The following is a 21,665-nucleotide window of genomic DNA, read 5'->3' on the forward strand; positions in this document are numbered from 1 at the left end:
GAAAGACATAAGCATATGCCAGAACCTGCAGGGAAATTATCAGGGCTGAGGAGATTAAATTGTCACCAAACCAAAAAAAAAAAAAAAAAAAAAAAAAAATCATTATACTGAAAGTTTGCTGAGGACAGGAATTATGTTTCATGCATTACTATTTCTAGCGCATGGCACCAGTCTGCTATCTGGTAAGTATTCAATAAATGTTTAACTGATATTATTGAGGAATAAAAATGTATGTTGGCAAAGGGGTAGGAGATCATGGTATCTTACTACTAATTACTGCATTTTTAACAATGGGAAATCATTTTTGTCTTTTTAGATCCACAGGAAAAATTATAGTGAATGAGAACCCAAGAAATAATCTAGTCCCACTATAATATTTTGTAGATTAAGGAAATCAAAGTGAGAAATTTAAATTGATTTGCTAAGCCACAGACAGGTGGATGCAACATTGTCACAACTAGAAATCTTTATGATATAGATCTAGGATCTAAGGATCTAGGAATCCTTTATTTTTTTTTTTTTAAGATTTTATTTATTTATTTGACAGAGAGAAATCACAAGTAAGCAGAGAGGCAGGCAGAGAGAGAGGAGGAAGCAGGCTCCCTGCTGAGCAGAAAGCCCGATGTGGGGCTCGAACCCAGGACCTGGGATCATGACCTGAGCCGAAGGCAGCGGCCTAACCCACTGAGCCACCCAGGCGCCCCAGGAATCCTTTATTCTTAATGATGTGGAAATAAATACCTAGATAACCTGAAGCAAAAAGGTCAGATAACATCTCCAGAGTTGGTACCGTGAGAATGGTATCACAAGTCACGCTATGAGCTCTTCCAAAACATATGAGCAAGACTTTACCTCATCAATTTAAGACAGACACACCTAAGAGTGTAAGTCAGGACATGGGAACAGATTACCAGAACTGAAAAATGCAGACTGTATCTAAACCAAGAACTTCTAGAAACTCTGAGGTGTTTATCAGCCATCCATAGCTTCTTGGAATTGTCATGAGTCCAAATGATTCTAATCTTATCACAGACTGAGAAGGAATTCACTGGAAGTGCAAACAGCCCCAACAGCCCTCACGGGGCAGCTTACAACACCTTGAAAGGACACTGGCAAAACAAAGCATTAGCCGAAGTACAATACCAGGCCTTTGGCCAAATGAAGACTGTTTTTACTGTTTTCTGGGTCTTATGATAACATATTAAGATCTAAAAGAGGGGAAATATAAAGCCAAAGAGAAACTATCAAAATCCTGCAGACAAGGAAAAATGCAGAAATGCCCTAAAGTAACAAGTGACGCTCATCTATTATATATTAGTATCTATTTGGAATTATTTATGATATAGAGTAAGACTCCATTTGTTAGAGTCAGAAGCCCTGGGTACTGTGAAGAATTCTGTGAAGAATCACTATGGATTAGATGTTTAAAAAACAAAACAAAAACTCACACTGATCCAAGATTTAGCAGATATAAAAGCTAGGAAATTTAGAGTATATCACTTTCTAATAAATGGTTTTTAATATTAGCTTTCTAACAGATGTATGTATATTTAAGAATACACAGAAACCTTCCAAAGTATAAACTACAAAACTCCCTAAAACACATTTAACATACCAATGTTAAAGTGGAAACTTTTGTTTCAACTACTACTGTCTTCGATTTTCCTTAGTTGCTTGGAATATATTTTTTAGGATACAAATTATTATTTTATGAGCCAGCAGGTGGCTCCAATCTCATTCTATGCGCTTGCCTTATGAAGTTTTTGTCATTATACAAACAGAAATTTAAATAGCTCAATTCTAATATTAAGTTCCCTTTATGGACACACCACTTTTTCAAGCTGGATTATTATTTAATATTGCATTTTTAATAATTTTGTTTTATACTAGAATTCAAAAGGAAAAGATTTGGATTGATGTCACAAATTTTAGTCTGTGTAAATGTCAAAGCTATTCCTTTTTTTTTTTTTTGATTTTTTATTTATTTATTTGACAGAGAGAAATCACAAGTAGGCAGAGAGGCAGGCAGAGAGAGAGGAGGAAGCAGGCTCCCTGCTGAGCAGAAAGCCCGATGTGGGGCTCGAACCCAGGACCTGGGATCATGACCTGAGCCGAAGGCAGCGGCTTAACCCACTGAGCCACCCAGGCGCCCCAAAGCTATTCTAATTTTGTTCTAACCTTCTGAAGATGAGGAACCACAATGCCCACCCTATGTCCTCCAAACCATAACCAAACATAAAAGGAAAATTAAGTTCAAACTAGTTTAAAAGTTCTGTTCCAGTGTGTCGAACTGACCACAGATTTCCTCATCAGGTCTTTCTCATTCCATGAATCAAAACCAGGAAAAGACACATGAAAAGTTAATTATAAATAAATTCCCAGAGGCCCAGTCAACTACTTTTTAGGAGCTTACTAGATGTTTATTCCTTTATTAAACTGTACTGCGTACAGAGGAAGTAGGAATCTACCAAACACCAATGGCCCAGTGGTATAAATAAAAACATGAATATCATAATTAGTAAACATGTAAAATAGAAATATGTGTGTGTCTGAGTGTGGGAAAGACAGCCAGTTAAGGGGAGGCTCCTTTTCATCCTCTTTCCATACTAAGAAACTCCCAGCCACACTTCACCACTATCCAGTAAGTGCCCGAAAGGAAGTCAGTCTTCTATTCATCCCTAAGTTGCTCCTTTCTTTCTGATGGGTAGTGGGGACAGTGTGGGCATGTGAAATCCCATTTTGGTTTCGGGGCTGAGCTACACTCTAAAGGAAAGCCAACTGCAATACAGTGCAATGAGACACTCGGAAAATGAGCGATTACCTTCTCCTCCATAGAGGTATAATGAACATCAAAACACTGCACTGTTGAGAATCATATTATAATAGAAAATATGAATTAAGAAAATGAAATAGTTTATAATATCAAGGAAATACCATGAGTTCATATTAAAATAACAGGTGCCCTAAGGTCCAGGAAATAAAAATTTAAAAACAGATATAAAAGGTGCAGAAAGATGCAGAAAAGTTACAAATAAGGTAAATTAATCCTATGGTCAAAATGATAAATTAGCAGATTGGAGGAGACTGAAGACAAAAAAGAAGCAAACTTACTAAAGTTAACAGAAGTAGAACTTTACAACACACAAGGAAGTGTGCTCAGAGAGCAAATGAACCAAAGTGGAACAAATCACATACACACATACACTGGCAAAAATGGCCATCTAGCAAAATCCTTGTCTGCTAGTTTGGGAATGCATGATCTCCAGTCAGGAAGAGAAGACTCAATGTTCCTTGAGTATCGGGAAACTAACATCAGCATCGCAGTTGCTAGGACGATCCCAAGGCATGTCAAGCACTCAACAGAAGTATGATGGACAGAAGAATGATGGATAGATTAAAGGCATCTCTCTCCTCATGGCACTAATGGTATGCTTCTCTAAAATATACACAGGGATAAGCCTTAGACAATGAGTCTAACACAGAAAAGCAGCATTGTCATTATTTTTTCAAAGGTATTATGCTACTGCTGCCATAAGAAAATCATGTAACACTTTTGTTTTAGGGCGTGACTAATATAGATTCTTAAAGTGGCAACGAATATTAGTGCTTCATATGCAATTAAACAAATTAAAATCTAGCAATGTTATCAAAGTTAACATCCAATGAGGCAACAAGAACCACCAATGTACATAGAGGCTAACAAACGAAGCACTATTTAGTACTACATAAATAATTCAGAGTATCTTTGAATGAGTTGTAATTCATTTCTTAAGACCAATGACAAGGAATCAAACTGACATCAAGGAACTAATAAAAATTTAGCAAAAAGGAGTTTTCAGAATATGCCCTAGAATGACAATAGCTCACTTCAATTTCTAGTACTGCTAGCTAGCATCTATGGTTATAGCAAACACAAAAATGTATGTAATATGTGTAATGCATGATCCTAATCACAGTAAAATCACAAATCATCTAAAACAGATAGGTTTAGGGATGCCTAAGTGGCTCAGAGTTACATGTCTGACTCTTGATTACAGTCACGAAATCAGGGTCATGATCTCAAGGTCATAAGATTTAGCCCCACATTGGGCTCCACACTAGGCATGGAGCATGTTTGAAATTCCCCTCTCCATGTGCCCCTACCCTTACCCTGATTCTTCACTGACTTATTAAAAAAAAAAAAAAGGTTTAGTTCAGTGTGGCATACTTACATTTTTTAAAAAGAAAAAAATGTTTAAACAACAAGGGTTATGCTAAAAGCTTAGATTAACCAATTAAATGTATTATTACGTTAGCCAATTTCATTATTTTATAATCTATTAATAGCCTACTTTGAGTATTAAAATATTTTATTCAAATGACCAAATAATTTTATTATGTAACTTGTTATATCTACTTAACTACTATTAAAGTATTAACCAAGCTATGAGCTTTAAGCCATAAGCCTCATGAAGGTGCGCACTGTGCCCTCTGTTGGCTACTGCATCCCCAGTACCAGAACCCAACACAGTAAATGGCAAGTAGGAAACATTTAGTAATGAATCAAGTCTCTTATAAAGGCCTGAGATCAATCATCACTTAGACGAGGATGAGCAGAGTTTTCTGCAAAGGAGCAGATAGGAGCTCTTTCAGGAGGAGGTGCAGGCCAGAGGGCCTGTGTCCCAACTATTCACGCTGCCTTTGTGTCATAAAAGCATGTACAGGTAATACAGAAATAACTAGGAATATGCATTCCAATAAAACTGAAATTTGGCGGTCAGAGAATTGTCACATGCCATAAAACATTATTCTTCTTTAGATTTTTTTTCCACCAAACATTTAAAAATTTAAAAACACTTCTTAGCTTGCCAGTTATAGAAAAGCACAATGGGGCAGCTCTGGCCCATGGGCTGGAGTTTACCAACCGATCCCTGACCCAGGCCCACAATAAGTTTTTGTGATTACAGCTAAACCCTATACATATGTGAGAAATTCAATAGAAGGGAAAAGTTTCAGCCCTTTTTTTTAATTTTTATTTTTTTAAAGATTTTATTTATTCATTTGACAGACAGAGATCACAAGTAGGCAGAGAGGCAGGCAGAGAGAGAGGAGGAAGCAGGCTTCCCGCTGAGCAGAGAGCCCAACGCGGGGCTCGATCCCAGGAACCTGGGATCATGACCTGAGCCAAAGGCAGAGGCTTTAACCCACTGAGCCACCCTGATTCAGCCCTTTAAAGGAACCTCTCTGCACCTCGTTTTCCTCGTCTGTAACAGAACTAATCTGCCAACTAAAACTGAGACGGAGGTTCCACGAGCTAGTGCACATGAGGCTCCAGGCCCAGCGATGAACGCTGCAGATGCTCATCTCGGCACCCCTGAAGATTCTCTAGAAACATCAGAGGCTACAGTCAGACCACCTCACATCAACGATTACTAGAGTAAGCAACATATTGTTAATATTCTCCCAAGAACTTTGTGTGCTGCTAACTGAACTATTTTTGAATTTAGTGACAACTCAAAGAAATTATTACAAGGCAATGAGTGTCAACCTAACTGCCAAAAACCAATGCAGAAGTCTTTAGACTGTCATTGTCAATGACTTAATCTACCATCTGCCAATAACTTAACTAATATAAGTTAATGAGTTTTTACATTTAGCACACACAAAACCTATCAGGTTCTATTATGCTGACTCCTTAAAACTCTTTAATGGGAAAGAAAACAGATCCTTTTGAAAAAAATTACAGTACCATATCAGTTGTTATTTCATACACTATATCCACAGAGAGACTGGGTCTCATTAAAACAAGAGGCAAGGAGTTAAGTCTGGTGAAAGCATTCCCAAATCTGCTATTAGCTTACTCATTTTAGGTGAAGTCATTTGGTGCCCATCTATCTACCCAGGACAAGAAAGGACTTGCGCAAATTACCCTGAAGAGATTTTATGGGGCTCTGAGACTTCTACTGTAACTTTATGGCCTGAGTTTATAAGGTTAAGAATTCAGAAGTATTATTTCCTCCTAGGTACCACATGGACACCGATTCTGAATATTTATTTGGATGGCTTGCATATAGTCTCTCACCTCGCATAATTAAATGCAATATGCATGTAGCTATAAAATCGAAGATGCTTTTCAATAACCTAAGATTTTTCCTAACAAAATATAACCCAATTCTTTGGAAAATCAGAGAATTTTAAAACTATGTTAAAATTTGAATCTTAACATTGTAATCTGCTGATAATTAACTGTCTTCCTCATTAAATTAATAACACCTATAACTACTATTTGAGTACACCTTTTGTTACAGGAGATTTTAGTCACTTTACAAGAGTTACGTTCTTGCATCCCCACAATACCCTTATAAGGTAAGTGTCATGATCACATTTAAGATACGCAGACTCAAGTTTGGAGAGATTAAGTAACTTGCCCAAGATCACACAGCTGTTGAGGCCATTCTATGTGATCTGAAGCCCATACTGTTAACTAACCATACTTTGTACTCAAAGCTGCTTAATTAAACTTTGGGTATTTTGGCAGATTGAAGCAGAAAAATGCCTTTATAATTTGTTCTGAACCTTGATTTAGCTGGTTTTCTCCAGTTTTAAGTAACTGAAAATCCTTTAGCTCTCCGAAGACATGACTCCTGCCTGACCCCATGCTGTTTCCCTAGTAGCCCAAGATATAAAAACCTCAGTGCGGCAAATGGGCACTGAATGCTTAGCTATCTTGCTCTCCTTTTTTTCTGCTTTCCTAACTTACAATATTATCACAATATTTATCATTATATTCATGAAAATTCTGCGGTTTAACTTACCATTATGCTCAATAGCTCAGTCTGTAAGTGTTTCTTTTGGCTTATTTTTCTTAGAATTAGAGAAAATGAAATTACCAGGAAAATAGTAAGAAAATTGTTTATGATCTTTGATATATGGTGACGGGTGCTTTCTAGGAAGGATGAAAAATTCCATATTCCCACCAGTAGTAGAGGAGGGTAAAAAGTTTCTTAAAATATAACAGTAGGCAAGACAATTCATCATGAATTTCTTACTGTGAATTAATTTAATTGCTATACTAGCTTCTTAATAAGCAAAGAAATCACTTTCACTAAGAGAAAGAGGACTTCAATGGAGAGCAAGGAAGAAAAAGGTAAGATAATTCTGGAGTGTGAAGCAGGTATGAAATGGGAAGTGGTTTATCAGATTGAGGACTGAGCGGTGAAGAATAGTTTGAAAGAAATGGACATTTCTGGAAGTGGAAATAGGTGTCAATCAACAGGGTGTAAGAGAGGAGGCAAAAAGCTATCAAAGATTACCTTCCAAATTGGCTCGGAAAACAAAATAATTTACTATCCCATCATATTAGAATATTTTTTCTATTTTCTTTTTATTGTGTTATGTTAGTCACCATACACTACATCATTTGTTTTTGATACTAATCCTGTTCCAGGATTCATTGTTTGCATATAACACCCAGTGCTCCATGCAGTAGGTGGCCTCCTTAATACTGACCACCTGGCTAACCCATCCCCCCACTCCCCTGCCCTTTGAAACCCTCAGTTTGTTTCCGGAGTCCACAGTCTCTCATGGCTCAATGATAAAGAGTTTTATTGAGTATTAAAACTCTGGCTCTCACACACTTCATTTTTTATTTTCCTCTACTTAATGGTAAAGTTGCCTTTCTTATTGTACGTAAGCATGATATACACTTAAAAATATTTTAGGGAGACATATTCAAGAGTCTTCTAAAATTTGAATATGTTAAAATATTAATAATGAGTTTCCATAATCATTCATTAAACTGAACTGGCCGGGCGCCTGGGTGGCTCAGTGGGTTGAGCCTCTGCCTTTGGCTCAGGTCATGATTTCAGGGTCCTGGGATCAAGCCGCACATCGGGCTCTCTACTCAGCGGGGAGCCTGCTTCTCCCTCTCTCTCTCTTCCTGCTTCTGCCTGTCAAATAAATAAATAAATAATCTTTTAAAAAAATAAATAAATAAATAAACTGAACTGGCCAGAATTCTAACAAGAAACTGCCTGTCAGATTAAGAGTATAGCAGGTATAATGCAAAATGACATATACTCCACATAATCAAAGACAAAGATCCAAAATTAGCCCAAAGTAGTTCTTAAGTTTAGTTAGACAAAGCCAACTGGAATCTAATGATGTATGTTTCTGATATAGGGTATGAAAATGGTCTTTTACTCTGTAGAAATGTAATCACAAAATAACCATTTCCCACTTTCCTCTTTATTGTATAAAGCATACTATGGTAGATTGCTCTTTCCATTTTATTCACCAAACTTCTAAAAACATTTTACTTTTAAACTAAAAAGATTTTTTTTTTATCATCAAATGACAGCCTACAAGTAATGATTTCTTCAGCAAGAATGTCACATGATTAAACTCTTAAAAACCCCAAGTAATAGGTTGCCTGATATAATTTAGTGTTCTCCTTCTGGTTTTCTAGATCACGCGTAAAAGAAAAGAATAAACACAATTTAACCTTGTTGCAATTCTCCATTCAATCCCAAACATAAAGAGACATTCTCATCTAGTGCAATCTTCACTGCCCTGGGTGTTATAAAATAACCTTTCCTTTCAACTCGGCATTGAATGAAAACTATAGCTTTCCAAACAAGAAAGTCACCACTTCCATTAATGGAAGTCAAAAGTCTTTTTAGAACAACATGGGGTCTTAAATGATGGCTTTTTTCCTAAAAGCAGAGCCAGAGTTCTTTTGGAAGAGAGTGCCCGAAAGTGTTAATATAGCAGGCTTCAGACTGTTATCCTAAAAAAGCTTTGCCTGCAAGGTTGGCCCTTGGCTCACAACTAAGAACTTGAATGGTAAATAGTTCCCTTATACTAAAAAGAGAAAAAAAAAATTTTTTTTTTCCTTAAAAGCTAATAGTGGCCTATTGTGCCTAAACTGTTTATTCAATGTGGTTTATGCTGAGCAACTGCTTGTTTTCTTCCTGGGAGTCTGGAATTTTGATACACACAATGCACAGGGTGTGGGTGCCCTACATATGGATGTCCCCAGTAATATTTTGGGGACTGAGTTTCCCTGGTGAAAATACCTCACACTTATTGTCACAATTTGATTAAGCACATCCACGTGACTCCACTTGGAAAGAACTCTTGGAACTAATGATTGGTTTTCTCCAGACTTTGTCCCCATGTGCCTTTCCCCTTCACTGATTCTACTTTGTATCCTTTTGGTATAATAAATCACAGGCATAATTAGTATCAAAAAGAAGAGAAAAAACAAGCATTGGTGAGGATGTACAGAAAAGGGAACCCTCCCAGCACTATTGGTGGGAATGTAAATTGGTGCAGCCTCTGTGGAAAACAGAATAGAAGTTCCTCAAAGAATTAAAAAACAACCACCACGTAATCCAGTAATTCCACTTCTAGATATTTACCCAAAGAAAACAAAAATACTAATTTGAAAAGAGATGTGCACCTCTATGTTAACTGCAGCATTATTCACAATAGCTGAGGTGTGGAAGCAACTTAAGTGTTCATGGATACAGGAATGAATAAAGAAGATGTGGTATATACACACAACAGAATGTTACTCAGCCATAAAAATCTTACCATTCATGACAATAAGGATGGACATAAAGGGTATCGTGCTAAGTGAAATAAACAAGACAAAGGCAAATAATCATGTGATTTTACTTATATAGAGACTCTATAAAGCAAATAAACAAACAAAAAAAACAGAGAAAGTCATACATACAGAGAACAGACTGGTAGTTGCCAGAGGAGATGGGGTTGGGGGGGGATGAGCTAAATAGGTGAAAGGGATTAGCGGTACAAACGTATCCAGTTATAAAAGAAATAAATCATGGAAATGAAAGGTACAGCACAGGGGATATGGTCAATAATACTAGTAACTTTGTACGCTGATAGATGGTAACTACACTTTCAGTGAGCACTGCATGGTGATAGAATTGTCAAATCACTATTGTACACCTGGAACCAATGTATTTCCGTCAACTATATTTCAATTAAAGAAAAAAATCACAGCCAAGAGAATGACTATATGCCAAGTCCGTGAGTCAGTCCTCCTAGTGAAGCACGGACTTGGGGATGGTCATGGCAACCCTGGAAGCAGAGAGCTTAAGATATTCTTCCTCAATTAGGATGTTTGAATACACTTCTGTTTTATAATGTTCCTGGACACATCCAGACCCTGCGAGGCACTCCTGGTGTGGACGTTGTTCCTTCACAGCCACTCTGAATATGCTAAGGAAAAAAGGAGCCTCCGCCAGGGCTCCCCGCCAAGTCTCCCCAAAACTGGAAAGTGAGGAGGGGTGCGGGGCAGGCAGCCACCACCAAAGGTAGCCTAGGTGAGTATTGTTGCCCAGTTACTTAAAACTAAGTAGAAGTAGAAAAGGGAAATTAAATACCACACAGAGAAAAGGAGGTCACAGAACTTCCGAGTACCTGATCCTAATCCTCACTTTGCTTTGAGAAAACTCCCTCCTTTCCACTAGGGGATTATTGCATAGTGGTGAGAAAAATTGTGGAGTCCTGGGCCAGAATGCTTGTTTAGATCCCACTTAACCACTTCCTAGCTGTGTAAGCTTGGGCAAATTGTACAATCTCTTTGTGCTTTCCATGATCTCTATAAAGCGTGCAGAATAGTTTTGACCTAATGGAGTTTGCTGCAAAGATACTGTGGGGACCGAGAAAATTAAGGCCATCCCACCTCAAGTTTAGCGGATGTGGGAAACAGAGGCAGAAGAAAATCATTAAAATTCCTTACCTACTCATAAGCCCTTGAAACAGACAGAGTGGCTCTCCCCTGGGGACTCAACTGCCCTCACCTTGAGGTTTTGCTAAGGACAATCCTAGCCTGACCAACCCCCTGCTCCAACAGGTCCAACCAGGATCCTGTAAGTCTACTTTAGGAAACTTTATCTCTAAATTGCCAAGATAGTGTCGAGAATCATTCCCAAGCATATGGCCCACTGATACACATCTAAAGGGTCTCACGAGAAGATTTTTACTACTGGTAATAAATAACCTTTCTCCAACAATAGCTAGCCCCTCAAGGTCCTGGAGACCTTGATTCCTTAGAGACTTACATCATCCATAATCCCCTTTGTCCTCACCCATTGTCGAGTCCACCCCTACTCTACCTTTAAAAACTATAATCTGGTTCGGGGTCCAAGTCCCTACTCTGCTGTGTTGGGTATACTTGGGCCCAAGCCTAAGCTTGTCAAATAAACCCTCATGTGATTGCATCGGTGTTGGCTCTTCGGTGGTCTCTCGGACGCGAAAACTCGGGCATAACAATACATGAATTTATAATTAAAAGTACGTACAGAATATTTGGCATGTTGGAAGCACTTTAATATCATTGTTGTCTAATACTGTTATTTTTAAGGTTGTGGTGATTATTTTTTCCTATCAACTTTTAAAGGTAGGAGGAACTTGAAACAATGAAACAGGATTAGAACCATCCAAATACATTTTGACTTATCTGGAAACCAATGTGCATCAGGTGTTGTAGGTAGTCAAACTCACTGAGAAATACGAAGGCAAACAAAATTACATTTTGGGCAGCCTTCCTTAAAATGGTATTTTCCATGATGAATTTCCAAAGGGGGCATACAGAATGTCAAATTCCACAAATCCATTTGGTCACAGAAAGCTTTTTTTGTATCAATTATGGTGTGGCACCAGTGGTTTGCTGATTACAGTAGCAGGATTACATACCTGCTTCTGTGATGAGAAGCTACTTCCTACTGTGATGAGAGGCCACTTCCTACTACGGTACGGATACCAGGATGAATGATCATAGACCTCAGGCTGCAGAAGATCACGGATTAACAGACACCAAAGAAGAAAATTATTAAAAAATTATATCAAACTCAGCAAGGAAAAGTACAAAGGAAGGAGTCCCAACAGATATAGGTGGGAAGCCAAGCAAGGGAACACTGATGAGCAGGGGCATCCCATGAGCCACACAAAGGAGTGAAAGAGACAGAGTCACAGAGGCCCTAGAGAACACAGAGAAGGATTAGGGGAGTTGGGCAGTCAGGCTGAGGTCATTTGTGAGGCACTCAGGAGTTCTTAAAAATGTAAGCGCATAGACTTCCCCTTTTTAAATGCCTAAAATATGTTAAACAAACTCAAACAAAACAGGCTTTGAAAAATGTAGACCATTTAAAATAAAGTCAATTTGAAAGGACTATGATTGAGGCAAGCATAAGAATTAAGGTATATTGGAGAGATCCTTCCACTTAATGTCCTCTGCTTGTCTCATCATTCTCCTGGGGAGATGCTAATAAGGATGAACTAACCAGCTGAACAATATAAAGTGAAGAACCTGTCACTCAGTTATCAACGGAAACTGACTGTCTATAATTCCCTTAACAGAGGTTTATATCTCAACATATGTTAATTAGTCTTAATGCGCAAGCCTAAGAATTTACTATACTCGGGGGTTTTTGTTTTATTTTTTAAAGAAATATACCAGTCAATGGAGTTGAGCTTTATACAGCCACATAGTTTCCTCTGTATGATATAATAGCCAAACTGGCTAACATTTTACAATTTCTAACAGCCCAGTTTGTCATTTTCTCTAAATTAATTGGACCACATCTAAAAGTTGTTGGTATGTGGCCAAGCAGAAGTAGAAAAGAGACACAGCTAGGAGGAGGAAATAAGATTCATGACCTTCCAAAGATTAATAGAGATGTTTTTAACTGGAGATTAAAAATATCTCTAGAGATTCTATGAAATTTAAATAGAATTGAACCTGAAGCATTATCAAACTCAAAAGGATATTTTCAGTAATTTTTATTCTGATTTATTAAATCTAGGTCCATAAATTGTACACTTACGGAAATAAATGGATTGAAATCTTTTTAAAAGCAGTATTACTGAGAATAGTATTTTTTTTTTAAAAGGCTCTTATGGAAACAATTTTAGACAGTAAAACCAAATACTACCACCTAAGAACTTTTAGAGTACTTCTACATGTCTAACATTACATGATCATTATTACAAGTGTATGAGAAAGCCAGGGCTGATTTAGTTTCACATGCCTCAGTTAAGACTTCCATACGTGCAAGCTAGCAACTCAAAAAATAATTTGTACAGTTAGCCCAGGAAATCATGACTTTACTGTTTATAAAAATCCACAAACTACAATGCCAAGACTCAGTGGTATCTGACGTCTCTGCCTGAGTATGATACCTAGCTCTACCTGCCACCCCTACTGTTTGAGAATCAGTGTCCTCATCTTTAAATTTGAATTAATACACAAGCATTTCTTGCTTAACATTTATAGTCCATTTATGAAAAATCAGACATTCTATTCAAATGTCAACCAGAAGCCAATTTCCCATTTTTCTGACAGGTGAAAGTAAAATCTGAACCCAAAACCTCAGTCTCCAAAGATGTAACAGAAACATTTATAGAAGTAACAGTCATTAAGATGAGATGTAAAATGATGAGCAACTTTTTATTGCATATAATATTCCTAATATCTTATAGTTATGAAAAGCAGCACAGGTTAAAAACATTTAGACATACTACCCTCGTCTTCCAAGAGTAGTCTTCAAAAATTTGGGTACAGTCAAACCAGTGTTAGAGGATGAGAAAACCTCACTAAAAAACATTGATTTAGTACAAGATATTCTTCAATAATTCATCTATTTGCTTAAAAAATTTTATCTTTCCAATTCTGAAAAAGATATAATGAAAGACAAGGAGAGTAATATGCCTGGATCTCTATTTCTACTCCTGAACTTATAGTGCTAGAACTACCTGGTAGCCTCGAATGATCTTGTTATGGCTTTAATAGAAAATTGGTGGTTTGGCATCAACCCAACCTTTCTGCTAGTCTTATTCATCATTTACACCAGGGGTCACGTATGTTTTCAGTCAAGTCTTGCCTTTGTAACTTTAGTTCTACCAGGGTCTTTGGCCCACACCATGTTCTAGTATTTTTTGACCACTGTTGTGACACCATATTGTGTTATTCCATGATTTGGAAGGATTAACAAAGAAGATAAAAATCAGAACTTAGATCTAGAGTCCTTTTCCTGACTTAAAACAATAGTCATTTTCACCTGATGGTCTAGCACAAGGCCTTCTGTTTATAGTAACACTTTCTGGAATGCCAAAATACTCATCTGTAGCACAAAGGAAGACATTCATAGGCTACCTACACCCTTGCTAATTTTCTATTACCAAATCACCTTGGTTCTTCAATGTTCTGTCTTGGCTCAATCCTGTGTCCTATAAACAGCGTTTATCTAATTTAATAACTTATTAGTTTGGGCATTCTTAGTCTGGCCCAACTACTGCCACCCCAGCACTGAGGGTGGAAGGGAATGGCATGATGGCAATGTGAAGGCACAATGTCTGGTTAACGCACTGACTATTAACCTGTTGGTGTGACATTGGCATTCATTCCCAGGAATGCTAAATACCTTGTGCAAGCAACTTGCCCAACAGGCCAGATATAACGTGTTGACAAGCAGCAGTGGCAGCTGAGTCTCAGTTCTAACAAAATTCTTCTTAATAGAAGTCATGGATATTGACCCAAGAGCTGTCTCTGACCAGATCTACCATTTTCTTTTGAGTCATTTAAACTTTATGGACCTTAGCTTTTTCATCAGAAAACTGGGCTACATAACATTGTTTAATTTTGTATTGTATTTAAATTATTGTATTTATACGATTATATTTATATTTATCAAATATATTTCATTATATTTATCCAATATTTTCATCTATCCTACACACCTACATTTTTGGAAAAACCTTGTTATTTTATGGCTCTTTAAGGCACCTAAAATACAGTTATGAGTTCCTTAATCTCCTAAATATAAAGGAAACATGTTTGAAAACCCCTCCTCCTATATCTAGTCAAGACTCCATAGACCACCTGTCAATCAAAGCATATCAGGAGTTCCATGATATAACAGTTTCTTTAAAAGTTCTCAGGTGGGGCCCCTGGGTGGCTCAGTGGGTTAAATCCTCTGCCTTCGGCTCAGGTCATGATCCAGGGTCCTGGGATCGAGCCCCGCATCAGGCTCTCTGCTTAGCAGGGAGCCTGCTTCCTCCTATCTCTTTCTCTTTCTGCCTGCCTCTCTGCCTACTTATGATCTCTGTCAAATAAATAAATAAAATTTTTTTAAAAAGTTCTCTGGAAACTAAAATAAATGTGGGTAATTTAGATTGGGTAATTAAGAAGGCTGAAATATATGATTCTTGACTTGAATCAAGGAATAGTGACTCAGAGAGTAATACATAAACAAACAAAAATATCAGGGGAAAATCTATAAGAGACGTTCTTCTTTCAGAGCTAGTATCATGAGCCACACAGGAAGAACTGAGACACAGAGGCAAAAGGAGAAACGCAAATATCTTCCAGCTCTATCTGAAAAGGAAAGCTTTATGGAGTAAACTAAGAAAGGCATAGCATATGCATTTCTATGGACCTATGGAATTAAGTGTGGACTTAACTCTACCCTACATGTCTAAAACCCAAAGGAATAAATAATTAAGACCTATGAACAAAAAGATTAGTGGTTGGGTTATGGGTATGTAACTTTGCTTAAAGCAGGTTATGCATATGAAGAAGGAACACTAATAGCTAATGTTTTCTTCTTCCTTCTTACATATCACTAATTAAAGACCAGGAATCTATTATGACATCCTTAAAACATCTTGCTCACTGCCTAACACTCAGAACAAAGTCAGTCAGATGGCGTGGTAGCCAGCCTCCAAGATGGCTACCAAGGATTCCTGCCATCTGGTATTGACAACCTTGTGCAGTCTGATCCCACACTGTACCAGCGTTGGTCTGTGTGACTAGCAGCATCTGCCAGAAGACATACTAAGACGGTGTATCACTGCTGAAATTAGGTCACGAGAAAGACAGCTACTTCTGTCTTGGGCTGGCTGTCTTGCATGCATGTCCTTCTCACTCCCTTCTCCCCTCTCTCTCTGGACAGCAAGCTGCCATGTTGTGAGCAGCCCAATGGCATAGAACTGACGCTTCCAGTCACTAACCACTGAGAAATAACAGCCAGTGAGACCAACCGGCAATGACATGATCCATCTTAGAAGAGAATTCTGTAGCTGCAGTGCAGCCCTGATATGACTGAAAAACACAGCTACACTATAACCTCAGGAGAAACCTTGAGCCAGAAGCACCTAGTTAATTGACTTCCATATTCCTTACCTGGAGAAAGCGTGTGAGATAAAAACTGTTTGCCATTTCAAACTGCTAAAATTTAGTATAATTTATTCCACAACAATAGATAACTAATGCAGATGGCAAGATCTGGGATATAAAATATTCTGTTTAAAAGCCAGCAAATCAAATACTCTAATACTCTATATTTTAGTGTTCTCAGAAATTAGGTAGGCAAACCAATTTAAAGTTTTGTATAGTCAGGAGTGCTGGGTGGCTCAGTTGGTTAAGCATCTGACTTAGCTGAGGTCATAATCTCGGGGTCCTGGGATCGAGCCCCATGAGGAATCTCCTTGTTCCTTTCTCTCTCCCTCTGCCCCTCCCAACGCTCATGCTCATGCACTCTCTCTCTCTCTCAATAAGTAAAATCTTAAAAATAAAAAAATTAAATTTAATTTAAAAAGAAGTTTTATATAATCATGCAAGCTTGGATTTTTCCTTTAAGTCAAAGACTACTGGGGAAAAAATTGTGTGAATAAATGTTGGCTGTAAAATCCACTTTATAATTTTAGGAAACTTCAGCATTTTAAATTCCTTCTTTATTTTACTTTTTTCACTACAGTCCCAGTTTCAGTTTCACTGAAAACCCAGAGCAGGTAGAAGGAAAAAAGAAGTATTTGAAAGCAGAGATCATCTTCTTTCATTTGTAAAAGAGCAGCTTGAAGACTGCCTACATTGGAGATAATGGTTTATATGAATTGTGTGAGATGCAGCATTAACTTGTTGTCATTAGCATCATTATTAAAACTGTAGCTAAACACTCACCATGTGTTATATAGGGCACATTAGCTATATAAAATACATCATTGGTGCCCTCTGGGAACAGATCAGAAAAGTTCAAAGCTGTGAGTTCCCAATGATACTTGAAAAAAACTGGATTGCACTATATCAACTTATAACTACGCAATGTAGGACTTATTAGATGAGCTAATCTTACTTTAAAAACTATACCTTAATAAATAAAAATTAGCTTTGAGGTTAAAGAAATTGAAGCAGAAGTTATAAGAGAAATTCATCAAATTGTAGTTAACCCAAAATTTTCCTTTATCTTTGACCTCATTTCATTGATTTCAGAAGTTAAGGAGCTGGCTTCCCCTCATTTTCTGTTATTTCCTCATCCTGGATAGGAATTATCAGACTGACACTTGCAGTTCTAGCAAGCCAGCAGCATTTAAGAGAAGGGGAGAAAAGACATCTGGCAGATCTTCAACTTGTTTCTAAGTCTGCTTGTTCCTGCCTCTCCTGCTGTTTCTTCTGCTTCTGAAAATATGATTAATATCTTTGAATTTATAAAACTCTGCATTGTAAACAAGGCTGAGGGCTTTCCAACCCAAAGAGGCTGAGGTATGGAGTTAATGAGAAGTGAGGCTGTGGGGAATGAACGGAAAGATGCCAATGTTAAAGTAATTGAGCATGAATATCAAACACTGACTTGGGAACAGTCTTCATTTGCTGATGGAGAATCTGATCAGCTGGTGGGCAGAGGGAACATGCCCAGATCTGCATTCACTGCCAGCCCCAGAATTTCCAAATCATAACAGCCTATTCATTAGACACTTGGTATCTCTGTGTCGCCATTTAGAATCATGTTTTCCCTTTTTTCCTTCCTTTCCTCCTCCTCTCCTTTCTTTCCTTCCTATGAAAGTTTCACTCCCTTTCTTCTTTCTGATTTATCTCACTCATCCCCATGCCTTATAAAGAATTAAAATTTTTATCTCAGTAACTGCAGTTTCTTTTACAAGTGTGTGCGATTTGCTAATACCAGTTTCAGAAGAATACAGATGATGGTGTTGTGGCTGAATTGCTGAGCTATAATTTTTATCTAAAAAACTCTGCATTGTCCTCTAAAACCAGTAAAAGCTTAAATTATTAATTACTGTAATACACTCCTATGTGTCTTCTATCATTCTTAATTGGATCATATGCGCATTCTTTGTAGCAGTAAGGATCTCTGGGAGGTTTGCACAATAGTGATAAAATGAACACCCTAATAAGTGGTATGTCATTATTAATTTCAAGTTGTAATGAATAGTTTTATTCAGAACAGGGTAATGACAGTTTTAAGAAAACTAAAATTAAAGAAAAAAACTGGTTCTCAAATTTTGGGGACACATAATTATGCATTTTGATAAACATTCATTTACAAGTCTGTTTATTAGTTTACAATGCAAAAAATAGACAACACTTAAAAATAAGTCAACTGGGAACTGGTTAAATTAAATACAGTGTATACATTAAATGAAATTAAAAATGACTTTTGAAAAATATATATTAACTAATGAGGTTATAGGCAGTAACAGTATATTATTAAATAAGCCTATATAAACTCATTTAAAATACATATGCATGAAGGACTAAGTATTAATGAATATCTGATGGTGAAAGAATTACTAAGCCTGTGTTTCTACTTGTCATTTTCTAAATCCTATTTCAATATGTATTACAATTGCTATAAAATATTTTTAATAAGCAAAGAGTTTCTAAATCCCTACACATACACCAAGAAAGCCAGAAAGAACATAAGAAAGGCAATCATATGCGAGATCTTAAATATGAAGTGTTTACAGTTTACCTTGACAGCATAATATTCTTTAACTTCAGGCCTAATAGAATCAAAGTCTCCACTGATGAATTCAGGCAAAAAGCTGAAACAAAGAATTCCAAGTAAGTCAACTAATTAAGACTACTTGTTTGTTAACCTTTAAAACTATGCCAAGAGGATGTCTTAACACGCTTGGTTTCCATACAGTATGGTTAAGAGTAACTCCACACACCCAACTAATACATGAAACTAGTCACACTGTCAGTCAAAGTTTATCCTGCTTTAAAAAAAAAAAAAGGGGGGGGATTATTGGTTTAAAAAAACTCCCAGTTCAAAGGCACCTGGGTGGCTCAGTCACTTAAGTGTCTGCCTTCAGCTCAGGTCATGATCTTGGGCTCCTGGGATCAAGCCCCACATCAGGCTCCCCGCTCAGCAAGGAGTCTGCTTCTCCCTCTCTCTTCACCCCTCCCCTCCACTCATTCTCTCTGTCTCATTCTCTCTCAAATAAATAAAATCTTTTAAAAAAAATAAATACAATAAACTCCCAGCTCAAAAACCCTAAAACCTCTCAATATTACTTTCTACGTATATAAAAACCTTTACATTATTGTGCCTCACACAAGCTCAGAACTTGAACGAGTTTGAACAGAACACGTGAGGAGGAGGATTACTCATTCTCTGCAGAGCAGGAGTCAGTTCAAAGACATTTTCTAGATGCCCTGTTGGCATACTTCTAGAAACAGGAGGCTTCTAGACAGGTTTGAAATACTACACAAATCACTAGGGAGAGGGAGAGAACTCCCCAAAACGAATGCTTCTAATTACATAATTGTCTCATTTCTCTTCCCTACATTTATATTTTTTTAGAACTCTTCCAGAAAGCCTATCTTACTCTATGTATATAAGCCATCCTTTACTATTTTTACATAAAACATTTGCATGACCTGGTAGGATTTCTTCCAACTTAAAACTAAGTGGGGAAAAATGAAAGTTTCCTGGATTTCTCAGTGCTCCTACAAAAAGCCTTAGCCTCCAGAGCCTCTGAAAAATATATTATGTAAAGAAGGGAATGTTTGCCTTCATCCTCCAGAAATATTCTACTTTTCCTATCCCATAAGAATTAGCTCTGCAGGTGTTTATTTACCTGTTAACTGTTCTGATTCAAAAGAATAATAAAACTTCAAATATGTCTTCTCAAGAGGGCCATGTTGCTACATAATAGACTAGATCCCTAGCTAAAAGGAGACTAGAGCTTTAGTTCGCTGAGTATTACATGTCAAGAGTTGAAGCCCCAGAACTTGGGTGCCTCTCTAAGTCATAAAAGTCAAGACAGAGAAGCTCTTGGCTCCTAGAGATTCCTGATATACCAATGGGTTTGGGTCAGGATTCAGGGTCACAGAATTTCCAGAGACTCTTGCAAGAGGACAGAAGCTGCCACAACCCACTTAATACATTTAGGGGGAAAAATCATATTTCCTCTTCTTTCACATATGAACGGTGCAGCTACAAGCACAGGACAATGGACTTGGCTGTCACTGCAGGGCCAAAGGGTTAGAACAAGAGCAAGGTATTACGAAACTAGACTCAGAACTCCTTATACATTCACTCAGGATAAAATTAATAAAGACGAACATGAAAAACCCAATACTAACTCTGTTCTTTCATGCAATTTTTTTTTTTTTTTTCAAATTTTGACCTTAACTGGAAGTATTACTTCTTAGGTCTAACCTAATCTAACTAATCTATGTTAGACCAACTCTTCTCTGGGCTCTATGTCCCTAGGACAAATGGTAAGAAGTTCTACTATAATGATCTGTACTGCTTGACGTGCTCAGATTTCATGGTCGGTTTGTTAACCAATGATAGTAACCTATTAAAATGTCTGGTAATTAATAAAATTGTAACATTCACTGAATATCAACCATGTACAAAAGACCATAGTTTATCTCAGAATAAAGCAGAACTGGGAAGTACCTAAGTTTTTAAATCACTTGCCTGGTTTCAATATCTTCCTGTAAACTCTTCTCCTCAAAACATCCCTGGCCACATATCAATTACTTCTAATTTCATTTTATACCTATCAAGGTAAATACTTTTTACTCTATCCACATGAGGACTAAAAGTAGACTATTAGCTCTTTCCTGTTTTTCCTGTTGCAAAAATTCATGAATTTTTTTAAGTTTCATTAAAATACCTCCATCAAAACAAGATGGGATCAGGAGGGAGACAAACCATAAGAGACTCTTAATCTCACGAAACAAACTGAGGATTGCTGGAGTTGGGGGGTAGGGAGAGGGTGGCTGGGTTATGGACATTGGGGAAGGTGTGTGCCATACTGAGTGCTGTGAAATGTGTAAGCGTGATGATTCACAGACTTGTATCCCTGGGGCAAATAATACGTTACATATTAATTTTAAAAGAATAAAATATATGTCAAAAGCAAAACAACAACAACAACAACAAAAACCTCCATCAAACAACTTTCAAACACCCAGAGAACAAAACTCAGACAGATCTCAGAATATTATTGCTTGCTAGGGTCTGAATGTTTGTGTACCCCTAAAATGTGTATGTTGAAATCTTAACCCCTAATATGATGTTGTTAGGTGGTGAGGCTTTTAGGAGTTGACTAAGTCAGAAGGGTGGTGCTCTTGTGACTGGGATTAGTGCCCATGTAAAAGAACCACCATCCACCCCGAGCCCCGCTCTCTTGTCCCTTCCACCACATCAGGACACAGTGAGAAGACAGGCATCTATGAACCAGAGGGAGTGGATCTTATCACACACTGAATCTTGATCTTGGACTTCCCAGCCTCCTCAACTATGAGTAATAAGTACTTGTTGTTTACAACCCATCCAGGCCATGGGATTCTCTGGAGCAGCCAGCGAGGATGAGGCATTGCTGGACGGGGTAAA

At 37.5% G+C, this 21,665-nt stretch overlaps 1 protein-coding gene across 2 annotated transcripts in view; it reads right to left on the reverse strand.

The window, feature by feature from the left end:
- The window catches only part of TPK1 (thiamin pyrophosphokinase 1), a 346,085-nt gene that overhangs the window by 156,232 nt on the left and 168,188 nt on the right, over positions 1-21,665 (reverse strand). For both annotated transcript variants that reach the window (XM_047694694.1, XM_047694695.1), the window contains exon 5: positions 18,780-18,852. In XM_047694694.1, the coding sequence (XP_047550650.1) occupies positions 18,780-18,852 (73 nt within the window). The remainder of the gene's footprint in view (positions 1-18,779; positions 18,853-21,665) is intronic.

Source organism: Lutra lutra, chromosome 11 (assembly GCF_902655055.1).
Source record: "Lutra lutra chromosome 11, mLutLut1.2, whole genome shotgun sequence".
Lineage (NCBI taxonomy): Eukaryota > Metazoa > Chordata > Mammalia > Carnivora > Mustelidae > Lutra > Lutra lutra.